At 34.3% G+C, this 21,383-nt stretch overlaps 1 protein-coding gene across 2 annotated transcripts in view; it reads left to right on the top strand.

The window, feature by feature from the left end:
• The window catches only part of LOC150090617 (scavenger receptor class B member 1-like), a 147,929-nt gene that overhangs the window by 92,437 nt on the left and 34,109 nt on the right, over nt 1-21,383 (top strand). For both annotated transcript variants that reach the window (XM_090371801.1, XM_090371810.1), the window contains 2 exons: nt 4,884-4,953; nt 18,626-18,798. In XM_090371801.1, the coding sequence (XP_090227927.1) occupies nt 4,884-4,953; nt 18,626-18,798 (243 nt within the window). The remainder of the gene's footprint in view (nt 1-4,883; nt 4,954-18,625; nt 18,799-21,383) is intronic.

The raw sequence follows: 21,383 nt of genomic DNA, 5'->3' as shown, positions 1-21,383 counted from the left end.
AATTACAGTCTACAGAAGTTCAAGTTTAATGTCAACAAATATGTTCTTTCGTCTTCTCAACTTAAAACCCATGCTTGGTACTAAGTACTATAGGTGCTAATACCTCTTGTGTTTGGGGTTTTCATAATAAAATAAAATAAAAGAAGTGAACCCTTAGCCATAATTATGAAAGCTTTCTTGGACTAAGGGGAGGTGTGACACATAACTATAGACCTGTTAGTTTAACTTGTGTTCCAGGGAAAATAATGGAATCACTGGTTAAAGAAGCACTACAGGATCATCTAGACAAGACTGCAGTTAATAGTTAAGAACCAGCATGGGTTTGTTAAAGGAAGGTCTTGTTTGACCAATTTGATTGGATACTATGATGTGCTCACAAAGGAACTGGATGCAAAAAATAATTTTGATATCATATACTTAGATTTCAGGAAAGCTTTTGATACTGCTGTACATGGAAGACTGCTGTGCACGTTGGAGTGGTATGGCATTAAGGGTATGTTGCTACAATGGATAAAGAGATGGTTGAGTGCAAGATGACAGAGAGTGGTAATCAATGGACACTGCTCTTCACGGATGAATGTTATTAGTGGAGTTCCTCAGGGCTCGGTGCTGGGCCCATTGTTGTTTTGTGTATTCATCAGTGACATTGATGAAGGTATATCAGGCTTAATGTCTAAGTTTGCAGATGATACAAAGATAGGAAGGGTTGTTAATGATAGTAAAGATGGTATGCTACTCCAACTGGATCTATATAAGTTGGGCAAATAGGCTGAGAAATGGCAACTGAAGTTTAACATTGACAACTGCAAAGTACTACATATGGGTAGCAATAAACCAAGAGAAACATACCAACTGTGTGGTTCTACACTCGGGAAAGTGGAAAGTGAAAAAGAACTGGGAGTAATTGTGTAGTCAGATATGAAGTTCGCTGAGCAGTGCAGACGAGCTGCCACGGCAGGTCATGGAGTCTTGTCAAATATGTAGGAATTTTGCTAGCAGGGACAGGAAGATGATTATCCCGTTGTACAAGGCAATGGTCAGGCCACACCTTGAGTACTGTGTACAGGTCTGGAGGCCTCATTTTAGGAAGGATGTAGAGTTGCTAGAATGAGTACAAAGAAGGGCAATAAGATTGGTGAGGGGAACAAAGGGGTGCTCTTACCAAGAAAGGTTTAAGTTCTGCAAATTGCAGTGCCTCGCATGTCCCTGCAGGCACATGCGAGGTGTTCTGATTAAGGTGTATAAGGCCTTGAATGGGTTGAGCAAGCTGAATACTGATGGGATTCTTCCTCTTGCTCAGATTAAGAACCTGAGGGGACATATATTCAAATTGAGGAAAGACAGTTGTAGAATAGATGTGCGGAAATTTGCCTTTAGCCAGCGGGTAGTTGGTTGGTGCAATAGACTCACCTTTTGTTGTGGAAGTTAATGATATTCATTAATGATATTGATGATGGTAAATCAGGCTTAATGTCTAAGTTTGCAGATGATACAAAGGTCAGCAGTGTTGTTAATGACACTAATAACAGTACACTGCTGCAACAGAATCTAGAAAAGTTGAGCAGATGTGCTGAGAGGTGGCAACTGAAGTTTAACAATGACAAATATAAATTACTGCATGTGGGAAGCAGTAACCCCAGAGCAATGTATCAACTGTGTGGTACTACACTGACAGTGGTGGAGAGCGAAAAGGACCTGGAGATAATTATGCAGACAGATATGAAGTTTTCTGAGCAGTGCAGTGGAGATAGGCTGCAAGAGTAGCTCATGGTGGCTTGTCATTTACAGTAATTTTCCTAGCAGGGATAAGGAGGTGATTATCCCCTTGTATAAGGCCATACCTTGAGTACTGTATACAGGTCTGGAGGCCTCATTTTAAGAAGGATGTAGAGCTGTTGGAACGAATACAGAGAAGGGCAACAAGATTAGTGAGTGGAACAAAGGGTTGCTCTTACGAAGAAAGGCTTAAGTTTTGCAATTTACAGTGTCTGGAGACTAGGCACCTGCGAGGTGATCTGATTGAGGTGTATAAAGCCTTGAATGGTTTGAGCTTTTTTTTTTTTTTTTTTTTATGAAAACACCAAACACAAAAGGTATCAAAACCTATAGTACTTAGTACCGTGCATGGGTTGAAGGAGAAGTATGGGGGGGGGGATGCCGGAAACTTTGCTCTAGAGACTAAACATGGGTTTCACCACTTCAAGCCTCCAATAAGCAAAGCGGTGGTATTTCACCGGTTGATGAAAGTCATCTACCACCTCAATGCTGATGGGATTTTTCCTCTTGCTCAGAATAATATAGGAATAATCGCCTGAGAGGGCATGAATTCAAATTGAGGAAAGACAGTTGTAGAATATATGTGCGGAAGTCTGCCTTTAGCTAGTGGGTGGTTGATTACTGGAACAAACTTCTATCTGTCATAGAAGTTGATAGCTTAAACAGATTCAAGGCAGAACTAGACAAACGTTTGGAGCGAGTGGATGGGTGAAATGAGACGGGTGTGGGTGTGGGTGTGGGTTTTTTTTTTTTTGGCTGATGCTATATAAGCTTGCTTTCTTGCATCATGTGCTCTTGCTAATGCTAAGTTGATAGCCTAAATAAATTTAAGGCTGAGCTGGATAGGCATTTGCAACAAATGGAGGGATGAAATGGTAGTGTTTTTTTCTTTTTTTTTTTTTTTTTTTTTTTTGGCTGTTGCTGCATAAGCTTGCTTTCTTGCATCGTATGCCTTTACTAATTCTAACTTTACTCCGTATAACTGGAATATTGTATTCAGCTGTGGCAGTGACGCTCATATAAAAAAGATGTTTCTAGAGAGTGTTCAAAGAAAGGTAACCAGATTGGTGAGGACTGCTAAACACTGAGAAATAGCCTAGAAGGTGTGGAAATTTAGATACTTTAAGGGAGACCAAACTGAGATGTGTATGGCTGCTGAACTGAGTGATCACAATTTATGAGGGAGATATATTCTCACTAGCAGGTGAACCAAGGCCAAAGGATTTCAAATATAAAATCTTAGGGTATAACAGAAAGCTGGATCCCATGAAGTTTATCTTCAGACAATGTTGCAAATAATTTAAATAAAATCCCTCTGAAGATGGCAGAGAGCTTAGAAAAATTTAATGCAGACTTGGGTTGTTACATTTTTAGTAATGGAAAAATAATGATTAGGGAGGTTTTTTTTGCTATGATTGTTGAAAGCACTTTTGGAACTTCTACTTTTGAAGTACCCTTCAGAATAACTATTGTGTTCTCTTTAACACCATTATAACATGATTTTAATGTAAAATTTTTAACTGAACTTTCATCTTCAGAAAGAGAAAACCCGTAATTGTGGGGGGGGGGGGGAGAATCTGATAGATGTTTTCTCTTTAACTCAGAACTGTCTTGTAGAAAGTGCTGTGAATTAGCACATTATTGTGTTAAAAAAAATCCATTAATTTAGATAAAGCTCTTTCATTTCATATTACATATAATTCCTTAGCCATTATAGGTAACCTCTGTATAACATGATACTTCTACAACATGATTTCGCTCTAACACGATTGATAAATTGCGGTAATCCTCGCATAACATGGTATTTTTGAGCTTTTGTGCTGGGAAAACCCTGTATTACGTTTGATGTAATTTTCAAAGTTTCCATTCCTTTTTGTGAATCCCTGCTGTTGACTCACTAGTTGTTATCGCCTTCGTGATATTTTTCTAAAGCACATTTCTGGAAGTCACTACCATAAAACAAAAAAAAAAAACAATTAGCAGTTCTTGGTTTGTTGGTCTTTTCTGTTAGTGTAATCAGTTATAAATGGGTAGTAAACTCAATCTTGTTGCATTTGTGTTAGTTCCGATTAGCTGGAATTATGTGGGTTTTCACGTTATTATGGTGAAATATGTTTCCCCTTCCATGAAATATTCAATCATATAAAAAACATAAATAAATTTCAGAAACTCATTACTCCGTGTCTCACTTGTATGTATCGTGTTTGTTGCAACTTGGTCATGCTATGTTCTTTATTATTAATTGCTTATCGTTTTTACTGTTTTAAATTTTACAAGAAAAAAAAAAGTCAGTAAACAGAAATATCAATTAGTTAGTATGTACATATTACAGTACATATTAAGCTATGTACCTAAGCATAAATTTTTTTTTAATTTGCTAACTGGAAAATAATCTTCCGATTTTCACGTATCATTTAGCTTTGCTAATTGGTAAGGTAATAAAGTTAAATTTGTGCTTTATATCTTTAAAGCGGGTGTCCACTGTATTTTGTTGGGGGATTCCTGGGTTAGGTTCTGTGCTATTGAACTTTGCTTGTTTGAGACACATAAAAAATGTGACTTCGAAGCATGCAGTTCATGACTTTTAAAGAGAGCAGAAGTTACATGAAATTTAGATGCTGCAGAAGAGATTGTGCTTAGCAGCGATGAAGAAGAAGAAAATTAAATTAACATACATTATCTGACATATAAGTATCAAAGTTTGTAAGGTAAGACATTTTTTTCAGTTATTACGAGTTAAGTTACTGCTGTTATAAAACTAAAGTTAAAATATTAAGTTACTACTATAAAATTAAGTTTCCGATAGTTATAAAAAAAAAAGTGTATTTTGTTAGCTTCTGGGATGTAACTCCCCTTTTTGTACTGGTTCTTAGTCCCGTATAACACGATTTCGCATTACACGAGATTTTGTAGGAACGAAACTACCGTGTTGTACGAGGGTTACCTGTACAGAATTTCCAAACTTAATTACTTGACCAATAGGGATTAATTCTGAATATGAATAAGATTCTGAATCATTTCTGAATATGAATATGAATATAATTCTGAATATGATGACAGGAATAAATCAATATTGGTTTTATTAGCAACTCTTTGTTTCCTTTCAGATGCTGAATTAAGCCCACCTTCTAGTGCATTAAAGCCAAATTATGAATTTTTCCAAAGTTTTTTTTGTCGGTAAGAATTAATTTCATAGTATGTACATTACTCTTAATTTGGAGAGTTAATTTTGTACTTTTTATGGTGGGTGACCATTATTACAAATACCGATTTTAATAACAAATCCCATAATAAGTATTATTAATGTACTGTAAGTTTAATAATATTGAATATAGAGAAATTTTATGGAAGTAACATTTAAATGTACAAATATAAAACTTTTGCTGTTTTATAAGTTGAGTTTTATATATATAAAACTCAACTTCCACAACGAGGGATGGAAGTCTGTTCCACCAACCAACTACCTGCTGGCTAAAGGCAAATTTTCGCACATCTATCCTACATCTGTCTTTCCCCAAGTTATGCTAGTTAAGCTGCAGCAATTAATGTAAATTCATAAATGTGTATGCAAATAAATGTCTCTTGTTTGAATTTGAACCATTTCTGATGCTAGTTTGGCATATGCAGTCATATTTTCATTTTTCTTTAAAATTATGGAAACGACTTCACGTAATTGGTGTATGGCGAAGATGACTAAAGAATACTAACTTGACTTTCCTTTCTGTTTCCACTTTTGGGGTGAGTAGCCAATATTTGGTTGTAATTATGTACATGTTTGTTATGGGTAAACTGTTGCACTTGGAAATTCATTCTACTTGTTAAAATTCTGGGAAAGTTATTCTCCATGATAAAATGCGTAAGGTACATTTTAAGATAAAGCTTATTGGAAAAGGTGTGGACTTGCAAATAAAATATGAAATGATAAATGCCTATGAGATTAACACTCTCAGAAAAAAATGAAATTGGCAGGAGGCTGGATTATTTTTCCAAATTTTGTTCATTGTCATACCAGTTAATCCCTATAATTTAGTCCTTATTCTTAAGGATAAAACTAGAGATGCCATTTTCTCTGACAGTACTCTGGAAGAGGAAGAAATTGCAAGGTGTTGAATCAGTGTTGGTGCAGCCATTTATTGTGCATTTGTCAACTCTTTATTTCATTATCTTAGTGCATGACTGAATTAAAGATTATAATAGACAGAAATAAGAAGTGGGTATCAATAGATATTTTCAACTTGTCTACTGCACTTTTTAAGCTGTAATTTGGACATAGTAAAAATATGCTATAAAAAGAATTCTTTTTTTAATTTTCTGCAGCTATAACTTCTGTAAACAATTTCAGTAAACATTTTATTGAATCTCTGAGCTCAAAGTTATGAATTTATCTTTTAACTTGTGTCCTCCAGAATTTGATGTAGCATTAAATTACATTATTTAAATATAATCCTATTAACAAGTCTATGAACCAACCCACCACAGTGCTTGTATCAGGACATATCAAAATACTTTGTTACTCGGATACATCAAATACTTTATCGCATAGAATGGATTTTGAGATCAGGAGACAGGAAGACAAAGTTACCAAGAACTCAAGTGTTTAATTAGCATTAGTAGAGGCACATGATGCAGGAAAGCAAGCTTATATAAATAAATTTTCTGTTTATACTCTGGGACGACTAAACGGTCAGAGGAGTTCACAAGATAGACAGAATACAAGAAACAACAGCATCAGCCAAAAATAAATAAATAAATAAAACCTTCTCATTTCACCCATCCATTCACTCCAAACATTTGTCTACTTCTGCCTTGAACTTATTTAAATTGTTGACCTCCACTACTACAACAGATGGAAGTTTGTTCCGCCTATCAACCACCCACTGGCTAAAGGCAAATTTCTGCACATCTATTCTACAGTTGTCTTTCCTCAATTTGAATTTATTCAAATTGAGGAAAGACTGCCCCCTCAGGTGAGTAATCTGAGCAAGAGAAAGAATCCCATCGGCACTGAGCTTGCTCAAACCATTCAAGGCCTTATACACCTCAATTAGATCACCTTGTTGGTGCCTAGTCTCCAGGTGCTGCAATTTGCAGAGCTTAAGCCTTTCTTGGTAACGGCAACCCTTGGTTCCGCTCACCAATCTCGTTGCCCTTCTCTGTACTCGTTCCAGCAGCCCTACATCCTTCTTGAAATTATGCATCCAGACCTATTAGCATTAGTAGAGGCATATGATGCAAGAAAGCAAGCTTGTGCAGCATCAGCCAAAAAAAAAAAAAAAAAAAAAAACCTTCCACTTCACCCCTCCATTCATTCGAAATACCTGTCCAGCTGAGCCTTAAATTTATTTAGGCTATCAACTTCCACAACGAGGGATGGAAGTCTGTTCCACCAACCAACTACCTGCTGGCTAAAGGCAAATTTTCGCACATCTATCCTACATCTGTCTTTCCCCAATTTGAATTTATGCCCTCTCAGATGATTATTCTGAGCAAATACAATTTGCTCAGAATTATATTCAAATTCAGTAAATAATTTCAAATTCAGCAAATTCTGAGCAAATGATCTGTATGCCGTACTCATGGTGTGTGGCCTTAACATTGCCTTATACAAAGGGAATCACCTCCTTATCACTGCTAGCAAAATTCCTGTATATCATTGACAAGACACCATGACCTACTCTTGCAGCCTATCTGCACTGCTCAGAAAATTTCATATCTGACTGCACAATTACTCCCAGGTCCTTTTCCTTCTCCACTACCTTGAGTATAGCACCACCGAGTTGGGATGTTACTCAGGGGTTACTGTTACTCATATGCAGTTGTTGTTATTTGGTTTTTAGGAGCATTAGCAACTAAGGCCATATTGCTCCAGGATATGTGGTGGTCATTCCCTGACCTTTCTGCATCCTCCATATTTGGTGGTCATGGGCTTGAACTCCGGTCTAATCTCAAGAAGCATGTGCTACGCACTGCTGCTCCTGCCCACTTGGCTACGGAGGCGCCTCATATGCAGCACTTTACATTTGTCAATGTTAAACTTCAGTTGCCACCTCTCAGCCCATCTGCTCAACTTTTCAAGATCTTGCTGCAGTCGTGTACTGTCATTAACAACCCTGCCAACCTTCATATCGTCTGCAAATTTTGACATTACCCCTGATATACCTTCATCAATATCATTGATAAATACAGAAAACAACAATGGGCCTGACACCGAACCCTGTTGGACTCCACTAATAATAACATTAGTGCACGAATAGCAGTGTCAGTTGATTACCACTCTGTCTTCTCCCACTCGACCATCCTTTTATTCATTGTAGCAACTTGTCCTTAATGCCATACTACTCCAATTTATACAGTAGTCTTCCATGTGTAACAGTATCAAAAGCTTACAAAAATTTTTTAAAATGTTAAACTTCTGTTCCAAAAAAAAATCTCTTTTTTAAAAAATATATCAGCAATTTTCATTCCATCAGGATACTGTTATTTAGAGTGTAGGACTTCTGTTATTACTCCTGGTACCCCACTTAATTTGTAACTAGCTAAAATCAATTTTAGGACTGTTTTTAGTCAGAATTATGTATTCACACTTGAACAATCCATAATTTGTGAAACTGATAATAAATTTAAATACTTTTTTTATTTAACAGTTGAGTTATGTGATTGGTTTCTGTTTAAAAGAAAAACTGATTTAAATTGCTCAAAATAGTCTCCTCTGGTACATACATAATCTCTTTTCAGTACTCCTAAAATAAATAAAATAGTGCACAAATCAGTTGAAATTCCATTTCCTGCTGTTTTGCCATCCACAGATCCCCCAGTGTTTTTTGGTTTTTGAATGTACACCTGCTTGTCATATTGATATTGCATACAGTTCCATGTGTGCCATATTTATCATGCAGATGGGTTATTGCTAGATGAGCAGCTACCCTTGTACCATATTCTTTCCTATGCATGCTGAGCTGCTGACATTTTCAAATTTACAGTACCATTTAACAATTGCCTTTCTCTCTTCAAAATTTAATTGTGTGTTCTCTGTCATTTCTATGAGTTTCAGGCAATCTGAAAAAAGAAAATATCTGAATCGGTCATCTAATTCATGAATTATAAATTGTTAAGAAGTGTATACATAATTTTGAGTCACTCTGTGTGTGTGTGTATATATATATATATATATATTATGTGAGGTAAAAATTAGGCAAATTTAAAATAAACATCAGCCAGTAGTACGGCAATAATGCAGAGCGAAACAAAACGCAAAATAATATAAAATAAACAAACAGGGAAGGGAAAGTAGAAATAATAGGACAAAAAGGTAGTCGATAATCCCCGGTATAATTTAGTCAATTAAGTCATTAAATGACTTAATTGACTAAATTTTAATGACTTAATTTTTAATGACTTAATTGACTAAATTATACCGGGGATTATCGACTACCTTTTTGTCCTATTATTTCTACTTTCCCTTCCCTGTTTGTTTATTTTATATTATTTTGCGTTTTGTTTCGCTCTGCATTATTGCCGTACTACTGGCTGATGTTTATTTTAAATATCATATTTATTTTAATTATCAGATATATATATATATATATATATATATATAGTTTATATATTAGTTTAGAGAAAAATATAGGATTGAAGGAAATTAGAAAAGTAAAAAGAGAAAAAGAAGAAAAAATTTAGTTAAAGGTCAAAATAATAAAGAAGAGAAAAATAGAAGAATGGAAAAAAAAAAAAATAAATAAATAATAATACATAATGATATTACACTATGGAAAAGGATATACTAATGATATTACACTAAGGAAAAGGATATTGCCCATAACACAACCTTGGTGTCGCTTATCAAGAGAGAAAAATCAAGATTGCAAGACTAAATACGACAGTATTGAGTCTTGTCTCTGTTTCAGACTTAAAATACATATCAATGAAGGTTTGAGGTTAAAACTGTAAAAGATAAATAATTTGGAATAAATTAAGAGTTGAGGAAATTAAAGCCAATACTAATATAAAAAGAGGGGAAAATTATGTAATAGGCATATAGTTTATAATTGACTCTACAGAGAAAAAAAAAATACAACAGAGAATGTATATACAACAGCATAAGAACTTACCACAAAAGTCAATGGAGCAGATACCAAAGAGAAAACAAAACTAATTGTGCTTAAATATATACTGTGCTGCCTAGCAACCTCTAGTGAAAAAAAATCATTATGTATATTTCTAATTTTATTCAATCTATTTTTCTCTTAATATCCATTGCAGTCGCTCTGTTTTCTCTGATTATCAGTGGCCCTAGTTATGAATTTTATTACCTTTTTTTTCCTTTTTTAAATATTTTTATTTTATATATATATATATATATATATATATATGTGTGTGTGTGTACAGGTGACCCCCGCTTAACGCTGATAATTCGTTCCGGAAAAACAGAGCGCTAAGTGAATCCGCACTAAGCGAGCGCCACATTCCCATAAGGTAACATATGTATTTGTGAGTTGTGGTCGGTGGCATAGGATATTTCCTGATCAATAACAAACGGTAGTGAAAAGATGTACAAATGTCGGTCAAAATATTTAATATTCAAATATTTGTACATATAAAATATTCTGCATTACATACGTATATAATTATGTGGTAACTACTTACGTATCAAAATTAAACTTAAAATTCCATTAAAATCATGAATTAAATTGATCTAAATTGATTTTAATTGATTTAATTTAATTGATGAATTTAATTATGAAAAATGTGTCGATTTTGGGTTGAACTTTGGCCCTCTTCCAAATAAACTAAAAGGGATATTAATTTTAAATCCCCCGCAGCATTTCCACTCGACAATAAAGTCAACCTATCCTTCGCCGCTTTGAAACCTGGCATGTTTTTTTCTTCTTTCAATATGAAAGTTCTTTTAGGTATTCGTTTCCACAAAAGTCCTGCTTCATCTATGTTAAAAACTTGTTGAGAAGTATAACACATAATTACCCTGCTTCAATAATTTTAACAAGTTCTCTTTTGAAAGTTTCGGCTCCTTCTGCACTTGCAGCTCCTCCCTGGAATTTAAATCTATTCAACCAGCCCTTACTAGTTTTAAATGGTTCCACATTTTTTTTTTTTTTTTTTTTTTAGGTGAGTTTTCTTTGGATCATCATATTGGCTAATCTCTCTCTCTCTCTCTTTTTTTTTTTTTTTTTTTTTAGGTGAGTTTTCTTCAGATCATCATATTGCCTAATCTCTCTCTCTCTCTTTCCTTTTTTTTTTAATAATATTTAACTTAACTGAATTCTGCATTGGATATCTTCAATAAAATTAGTTAGTCTTTCCATTTCAATCCTAATAGTCGGCCTAGCCCTAGTTGCTTGCAGTGGAACAGCTATCTTTCCCGCTGCTAAAATTAATTCTTTATTTTTTTATAATTGTTCTTACAGTTAAACTTGCAAGTCCTAAATTATGGCACACATCTGCTTGTCGTTGACCGGAATCGTTTTCACTTCAAAACGTCTAATTTAATTTTCAAATTCAGTATTTTTCTTACATTTATAGTCTTCGTACTGCGCCCAGACGTTGCTTTTTCATTCTTATCGGCCATTATTAACTCTTCGAAAATGTAACTGCGTTGGTTGAATTAATTATGATTCAATGTTCGAGTAAACTGTCCATTACGCACGATGTCTAATACTCTACTGAGTGATGACTAGACTTCGGATAAATGCATATAACGCTAATATTACAAGCAATATACTTGATCATTTTTTAAAATGTTGATCTCGGAATTAAATTAGCGTGGGAAAATTTCTCAAGTCGGCGTGGGAAACGTTTTAATGCTGTTTTGGCACTCATTTTCAAGCTATCGACTCCATCAAATGAAACGATTTCGTTAAATATGCCAAAAATGCAATCTGTAAAAGAGCGTTATAGTGATCTGTGACAGCGTTATAGTCAGATACGGGTTATAATATAAGAACAGCGTTATAGCAAATCAGTGTAAAGTAAACCGCGTTATAACGGGGGCCCGCTGTATATATCTCCTATTATCAGTTTACCCTGATTTTGTTTACTCTGTGGACAGTCACAGATAGCATAAAGGCTCAAAACCCAAAGCCACAAACCACTGTATCCTACATAAGTTAAACAAGTTAGTTAATGTATGCAGTCACTAAATTTTAGGCATGTTCATTTTTTTCTTAAATTAAATGAATTTTTTTTCTTTTTCTGTGATTAACAGAAGTGAAAAGTAAATATAGTTATATTATCAAATAATTACTTAAAGATTATAATTTTATAAAATGCTTAATAAAAACAAATGAAGTTCCCAAAACTTAGTTGTTCAGTTTAATTACAAATGTATAATATTTATTACTCTCCTCCCATATACTCTTGTTTTTATTTTCTTTTTCTTTTTTTCTCTTCAAGTCTCTTTTCTCTATATATATGTATCTCTTCATAAGCAACACCACATTCAAAGTCTTACATAACGATACACGTGAAGCATGCACAGACTGTCTGAAGCTAACAATACTCCATTAAAACTACATTAAATCAATGAATTTTTCTTTTAACACAAATTGTGAGTGAAAAAAAAGAAATAATAATTTGCCAGATTTCTATTTGTCCAATTTTAATGAAATTTGGAATGCCTTGAAAAATAATTTTAAAAGGTCCAAATTTAAAATTTCTTAAAAATCCATCCACTGGGAGTCAAGTTGTTACATTTGGATGGTTGGATAGACAAACAAACAGATGGACATAGTGATGGTGAAGACAATAGAGGTGTGCTTGTGTGGGTGTGCACGCGCACGTAAAAATGTGATTTTGGGCAATTCTTGAGAGGGCGACTATCAGAATTAAAATTGTGTTCAGAGTTTGTTTCTGAGAAATAGTAACAGTGAGATAATAAACATGGACATGACATGTAAATCAAACATTTCAAATTTAATTTAGTTATAATATTCAAAACTTCAAATTATTGGTAAAGATGAAATATTCAATGGTGTGTGTGTGTGTCGAAATATTAAAGTATTTACTACGGAAATAATGCACACGCATATGCACAGTTATATGTGAATATATAACATACATTCTAAAAACACATATATAACAATAATAAAATTTCTCATGTCACAGGGTAAATTTATATGTAAAGACAGTTCGCCAAGATCCATCTGCTATCTGTTTGCACTCTGTCAGTCTTTACACATTTCAACAGGAGGTTATAACTTTGCCATTTCAACATCTTGTTCATTAAATTAATTAAAATGCTATTAATAATATCCCCATATGTGCATTAGCACTTTATTAATGTTTGATGATACTTTATATGTGATTCTTAATGCAGTTCAGTATAATGGACCAGCAACCATTGTGGCTAAATTCAACTTATAATTGCAACTACAGTTGAACTATTACAACTGAGTCATATTATTGGATATAGTGTCAGCTTAGCAAAATTTTTCAGGTATCTCAAAAAAAAAAAAAAAAAAAAAATCTATGTACTCACTTGTAAACCTGTTTTGTGTCATCCCACAGTAATAGGTGCACTTTGGCCATAGTAGCCCTTGTGCCAACAAGCCTTTACTCTAACAAAAACAACACCTACAGTTCAATCATTATATTCAAGTACCTGCCATTTCTCCACCTCACTGTTTATTTTTTTTTTTTTTTTTTGTGCAAAAAAAAAAGTAAAAACAATAGTAAAATAGACAAAAAAACAAACCCTCCCTTTATTCTGCAGGTTTTTATATTTCTGATGCAATACACATGATATGGCACAGGGATGGTACCTTCTCTCAATTTAGAAATCAATAAAGATTAATAAAAGAACTTAAAGTTTATTAAAAACTAATATAATTGAAAGATTTAATTAAAAAAAAATGAATTGCATGTTTTAAAATTCTAACCCACATTGCTAACAGGGTCTAGAAATATGAGCCAAAACACTGCCCTCCTCAATAAATTAGTAAAGACTGCTTTCCTTGTCAATCGCAGTTATGATATGCCAATGAGAGACAAGTTCAGAGACAATATGTTGAGACAGGCTGATGCTGTAAAATTACCATAAAGTGTTTTGGTAAAAAAAAAAAACACTGCTTAAATGCAAGTTACATGTACTGTTGATATGATTAGTATGCTACTATGATTGAATGAAGTGTTACAACTTCAGATATTTAATACACTCATAGCAGAAACTGAATGACTATGAATAAATTTTGTAAATTGCCAACCTGGTTTGTGGCTAGCAACTTTCTGTCATGAATTCCTAAGATCAAAGTGTACATCCTTGTGGCAGTCATCTTCTAGTTCTGAACAGAATTGATAGATAGTAAGTTGTTCAATCAGCTTATTGGAAGCATAAAATTAAATAATATTTAACTTTAACTTAAATATAATTGTATTTGGAAAACCACCAAGGATACTGGTCAGAGAACAAGTTTTTTGAACAAATTGAAGTGAATCAATTTCACAAAAACAAAAAAAAAATTTCAGTACTTCTCAATATCATTGAGTAAAGAAAAAGATATTCTGCAGATCAGTTCTGTCAATTTCAATATGAAAACTTACCTGCACTATTTTGAAAGAAGAAATAACTGATATACAGTAGTTCTTGGTTGGGGAACTGACAAGTGCACAAGGAAACAAAATATAACAAGTTATTCCAAGTCATTCATGGCATTTTAATAATTCCTCATAGCAATGCTGAGTGTCAGAGAATTTCAACCAGGTGGAATAAAAAAAAAAAAAAAAAAAAAAATGAATTTAGATCTTCTCTTTCTAGTGCAGTTTTGGAAATGCTCTTGATAGGCTCTGAATGGCAGTGCTGTTGTAAACAAAACCTTTATGCAACATTTCTCAAAATGTGCAAAGTCTGCCATATTATCTTTTTTTAAGAAATCATAGTTGATTGTCTTAACAGACAATGCAAATAGAAATCCAAACAGTGAAAAATGTTAACACTAAGCTAGTATTTAGAAGCATACTGTAGTGTAAACAATCTAATGACAGTGTTTAATACAAAATATGTATTCTCTGTTAATAAAATCTAATGTGTACTGCAGTGCAGACTTTAAAAAAACTTCTGTTTTTTCCAAAAAAAAAAAAGGCCTGTTTTCCTCTGTTTTTGGGGAGAACTGTTTTTGTAAAAACCTGTTTTTTTTTTTTTTTTTTAGTTTTTCCACCCTATTTCTGCAAAAAAAAAAAACCTGTTTCATTCTCCCTACAAATACCTAATCTCCAGCTTTTCAAGTCAAAAGTTGGCAGCTGTGTATGCAGTCCTTGATATTAATAACAGCTTACCACAGACTAATAGAGAGTCATGTACTCAGAAGAATAGAATGACCAGATTCTTTTTTCCCAAAAGTGGGCAACTTGAGATCATTAGCATTAGTAAAGGCATATGATACAAGAAAGCAAGCTTATATATCATCAGACGAAAAAAAAAAAAAACTTATTTCACCCATCCACTTGCTCCAAATGTTTGTCTAGTTCTGCCTTGAATCTATTTAAGCTATCAACTTCTACAATGACAGATGAAAGTTTGTTCCAGCAATCAACCACCCACTGGCTAAAGGCAAACTTCTGCACATCTATCCTACAACTGTCTTTCCTCAATTTGAATTTGTCCTCCCAGGTGATTATTCTGAGAAAGAGGAAGAATTCCATCAACATTGAGCATGCTCAAAGCATTCAAGGCTTTATACACCTCAATCAGATCCCCTCACAAGTGCAAAACTTAAGCCTTTCTTTGTAGAGTAACCCTTTGTTCCAGCAGCTAAAATGAGGCCTCCAGACCTGTATACAGTACTCAAGATGGGGCCTGACCGTTGCTTTATACAAGGGGATAATCACCTCCTTATCCCTGCTAGAAAAATTCCTGTGTATCATTGACAAGACACCATGAGCTACTCTTGCAGCTCTATACAATGGAACAAACTGATGGTATTCCAACAGCAAATTCTAAATTGGAAGAATTCAAGGAAATCATGATAGAAGCTACTAGGCTTTTCATACCAACTAAGAAATTCAGTTTAAGGTTTAGGCCTAAGTGGATGTCAAATGAACTAATGAGACTCATGGCAGAGGAGAAAAATGCATGGGATGCATATAAATTACTAGGTGACACAGAAGTCTGTGGTAGATATAAGCTACTCCAGGGGTCTGGAACCTTTTTTGAGTGAAAAGCTATTTTTGCTATAATTAAAAAAAAAAAAAAAAAATCTGAAGAGCCACACCTCAGCTCAAGCTGAGAGGAGGGGGAAGTTTTTTAAGAAATGGAAAAGAGTGGGAAGGTGTTTTATTAAAAAATGTATATTTTTTGAAATATTTATTAATTTTGAAAAAACATAACAAACATCCAATTAGGTACAAATTAATGTGACTTTTGCTGCTAAACTTCTTGAGCGAGTCTCTCAACATCAGGCGAGTATGCCGTAATTTTCATCTTTAAACAAGCTGAGAGACTCGCATTGTTCAGATGGTTTCTTGATTTATTTTTAATTTAATTCATGTTCAAAAATATTTGTCCGCAGAAATACGTAGAACCAAAAACTGAGAGAAGTCCAAATGAAAATATTTTCAAAATTATATATTTGTCCGGTAAACTACTCCACATATTGAACACAATTTGGTCTTGCTTTTTCAACTCATGTATTGCCGTCCATTTGTGTAGAATTACAAAGGTAGCCTTTTGCCTCTCCAAATCCTCAATTTCAGTTTTAAAGCATTTTTGTCTTGCACTCCACATGTCCTTGATTTTTAAGTCCTCTAACTCCATTTCAAATTGCACTTCGTGTGAGCTAAAAGTTAAAGAGCCGCAGTTATATGTTCAAAGAGCCACAGGTTGCCAACCCCTAAGCTAGTCTGTAATCCAGTTGCAGAGAAAGTTCGGCAAGTGAAGGCAGATTACAAGAAATCTTTGGCAAAAGATGCAAAGACCTCTCCTCTCTACTCATGTAAACTCTAGAAGGAAGGGGATGAATCAGGTTGGTCCATTTGATATCAACAGTTTGACTGTTGATGATCCTGCTTGGGTACCTGACAAACTGAATTAGTATTTTGCATCTAAATGTACACGAGGAATTCTGTAGGGAAGTGGAGACCAGAAGTTTATCAAACTCCAACAGGGAACTAAATAATTTTGTAATAACTGAGAGGAAGGTGGAAGAGAAATTGCTGAAGTTAAACATAAGAATTTATATATTAAGACACCTGAGGTGGATGGGAACTATTCAGTTATATTAAGGGAAGCTGCAAAGGAACTAAGCAAACCATTAACCATAATTATGAAAGCATTCTTGGATTCAGGAGAAATCCCCACAGGCTGAGAAGTGCAAATGCATCCCCAATTCACAAAGGAGGATCAAAGGATGACACGAGTAATTACAGATCTGTTAGTTTAACTTCTGTTCCAGGGAAAATAATGGAGTCACTGGTTAAAGAAGTAATGCAGGACCATCTAGGTTCCAAGTCTTTTAAAACTCTTATGATTGACACAAATGTAGCATTTTCTGCCTGTAGCATTGGATTTCCATAATATTTTATAGCAGTGGATATAGGAGATGTAACTGGCTACTCAGTGGCCAAAAAGTGTAATAGCAGTTAATTGAAATGTTGGGAGGCTTTCTGCACTTATCACAGCCTCAAATAATTAACATAGTGATGTATTATTGCCCTTGGAGATGACAAAGGGACAATAATAGACAGCTTTCAAACAGTTAGGCCCCACAGCATTCACACTTCAACTTGTAATTTCTTATTAATTTTTTTAATTTTTAATATATTATTTATATATTAAGAAGAAAATTGATGGGTGATAAACAGTTTTTAATGGTGGTAAGGGAAGAACTGCGAGGCACGCACACATCTACCAGTGAGTATGAGAGTGTTTTATTTGTTATAAAGTCATAGAATAATGTTTAAATACAGCACTTTTACCTGAAGACATTTCAACCATTAATTTTAGCAGAAATGTGAGATTTTCACGCATACCTCTTCTTGCTGGCTTAATCACTTGATTTGTGCTAACAGGGGATAAGGTTTACCAAAACAATAATTACTGTAACTACTATGTAGATGTAATTACTGTATGTATAGATTATCAGAATAAGCCACTTAACTCAGTGTAGCACCATGTGTCATTTAAATATTGTTTCTTGAAAACAGCCTACTTATTTTGTAAATGAGACTTTTTGTATTTTTCTCTGAAAATGAATAGCTGACTGGTTTATGGTGATGGGGTAATGCAAGCTAATGTCCAGTGCATAGTCCATGTGGATATTGGTCTTGCTATTCCCATGTTGTACTGGGTGATTAGCTGGACCACTGTGCTACATTGTTGCTGTGTTTAAAGACAAGATGCAGGACACTCACCTTGGGCTTTGACCACATATGGCTGTCCCATATATGCCCTTTAGCTGGTTGTTCAACTGCTGTTGAGCCAGTCATGATAGACTTGTGACACTGCAGAATGGGAGCACTTGACCATGTTTGCTATTGTTGAGCCACTGGCTCGTCTTGCCCCCACAGTCATTTCACATTTGAAGTTAAAAAGATCTCAATGCCAACCTATTTTTCCTCACAGACACTCAAAAAGTGATCTGTATGTGTGCAAACTTCAATTTTATATCAGCTGTTCCTGACTTTGAGCCTTTGCCAGCATTACAGAGACCGGTTCATTCCTACATAATGCCCTTTTGCTAATAAAAAGCCAACTGAGTGTGTGGAGATATCCTTTTTCTTTATTAGACGTTCAAAACAAAAAATAATAAAAGAAATAAATAAATATATATATATGGTAATGAGTGCTAGTCCATCCTTTCACTGCTGTTTGCTTGGATGTATTCTAATGACTATTTTCTTGCAGATCACTTACTCTTCATTTTCAAGAATCTGTAGAGCATTTAGGAGTGAAATCACGACGTTTTATAGCTACTGCTGATGCTTTTGCCAATGCTACTAATAATCCGGATAATGCTTGTTTTGCAACATCTATGAATCTTCCATCTGGTGCTATAGATATAAGTGCTTGTCAACACAGTAAGTAGCTTTTGAAAATCAAATCTTTTACTAAACAAAATTTCGATTCAGTTTCCTTTGGATGCTGACACCTCTCCCAATGCAATAAATCATGCCAACTATGCCAAATTTAAAATTAATTCCTTATTAAACCTACAAAATTATCTGTTTCAAACTGAATACATGCAGTTTTTTTTTTTTTTTTTTTTTTTTTTTTAAATTGTGGATAACAGCTGAGTTGTCAATGAAATTAAATGTAAAGGAAAGTTCAGAAGTTCTTTTTTAGAAGAAACCCCATGCAAGTAGTTAGGATGCTAGTTTCTGATGCCATCTGTTTGAATGTCATTAATTGGGGGTCTCAAGACATTTATAAGAGATGTATTAAGTCAATGCTGTCTGACCTTTTCGGCTGGCCAGGTGCCTTTTATTTTTAAGTTGAGAGTAGTACAAAAAGAATATTTACCCAAAAATGTGTGTAAAATGTTAACTGTAGAGAAATGAAGTTCATTAAATGAATGTCAGTTGTCTAATAAATTTGCTTGTGCAAATTTATAGGCAGATTTTTTTAAAATAGTTTGAGTTTTATTTTCAATAACAGAATATTATTTTAGTAGTACAGGCAAAGGAAAAGAGTGTAAATTTAAATGCTTAAAACATTTAATTTTATTTGAAAATGATTTAATATCTGATGCTTATATCGTAGAATTTCCTCAACCACATTCTCAGAAAAGTGGTCCGCTTGTTCAAGGGCACCACCTGAACTTACTGAGAGCACCATGGTGCCTGTGGCTACTACTTTGAGCAGCCCTGCTTTAGTTTATACTTGGAGGGTTTATATATATATAATTTTGCTTTGCAATATTTTCCTTTAAAAATGCTAATTATCATCAGGTTTGGTTGAAAACCAAGGTAACTTTACCATATGCCATTTAACATTTTAAAGAGGACATTCTACAAGGTCAAATCAAATCTATAAGGTGAAAATAAATAAATAAAATAACCTCGCGCATCTCTAAAAATGATCTCTTGATAAACAGATCAGTCTGGAGTAGAAGTTGAATCCTACGGGAGCTTGAAACCCTCTGGGGGGGGGGGGGACCTGACCTTTTTTCTTTAGAATCACTAATTGAATCATGAACTTTGAACACTAATTGAATCATGAACATTGAATCATGGAAGTTCTGGCGTCGTAAAAAATGTTCATAACGTAGTTTCACAGGTAAACCTTTTGGAAGTTTGCCGTGCTTCTCGTGTGGGCTTCCTTTGCCTTTTTTTTTCTTAATAAACAATTTATTCACTAGTCCACCTGTGATTCTAAAGAAAAAAGATCAGGTTACTCCTGACCGATAAACACCTGCTGTATGTTTACTGAGCGAGAAACAATACAAATGCCATTACGGCAAAGTACTTTTACCAGTAAATTTCATCGAACTTTTGCGTGCTTCTTGTGCAGGCTTTCTTTACCTTCACCCAGGTAACAACTCCTGATACAACCTTGAATTCCAAAATTTGGATATATCAAGGATACAAGTTTCTAAAAATTTCCATTTTGTTTAGTTTTCTTAATACAGTTGTTTCCCATGCTATAGAATTGTGAATATTCGATTATCGTTTCCTTTTACATCTGTGTTTCTAAAAGTTTCTACAAGTTTCTAAAAATTTCCATTTTGTTTAGTTTTCTTAATACAGTTGTTTCCCATGCTATAGAATTGTGAATATTCGATTATCGTTTCCTTTTACATCTGTGTAATCTTATGCTTGATTTTTGATTTTTTTTTTATTTATTATTATTATTATTTTATTATTTTTTTTTTTGTGCCAAAGCAACAGAGGTATGAGGCATTGGTATAATTTGTATGTTCTGTGATCACTTTGTTTCTTTTACTGGATGAAAAGTCTGATTTTCTCGGGAGAACTCTGCAAACATTGCCTAAGGGTGTTTAAAACATAATTATACACTCGATGATCACTGAATTATGACCACCCTATTTGTGGGATGGTCATAATTCATGATTTATAATCCAGGAAATGTTTTGCTGACAAGAACTAAGCCACTGGTGCGTATGGACCAACATTTCAATGGTGAGGTCTACTGACAGCTCTTAACAGCCAACATGTACCCTGCCATGTTGCATTTTTTTCCCAAACAGAAATGGAATACTCCAAGATGATACTGCACCGTGTCATCAAGTCACACTACGCAAGTAATTCGAGGACCACAGTGAACAAAGAACTTCTGAACTTCCCTTTACATTTAATTTTATTGACTTGACTCAATCCAATTGAACACCTGTGTGAATGTTTTGGAACAGGAAGTGAGACATATGGACATGCAACCATCATTGATTCTGGCACTATGGAAAGTCTTGCAGGCAGCATGGCTGTAGATACCTACGGACATCTTCAGACATCTAATGGAGTCAATACCTAGATGAGTAGCAGCTGTTATCAATACAAATGGATAACAGCTGCTACATGGTATTAGGTGGATGGTCATAATTCAGTGATCGCTTAGTGTATATACATTTAATATACAGTAAATTTGAAAATTTATCATAGAGCCAGCACCATATTTCTCCTGCCGTTTCACAACAATAAGTAGCACT

The sequence above is a fragment of the Mastigoproctus giganteus genome, chromosome 1 (genome assembly GCF_048544385.1).
Source record: "Mastigoproctus giganteus isolate SK-2022 chromosome 1, ASM4854438v1, whole genome shotgun sequence".
NCBI classification, from domain to species: domain Eukaryota; kingdom Metazoa; phylum Arthropoda; class Arachnida; order Uropygi; family Thelyphonidae; genus Mastigoproctus; species Mastigoproctus giganteus.
This window is presented reverse-complemented; position numbering and strand designations above follow the sequence as displayed.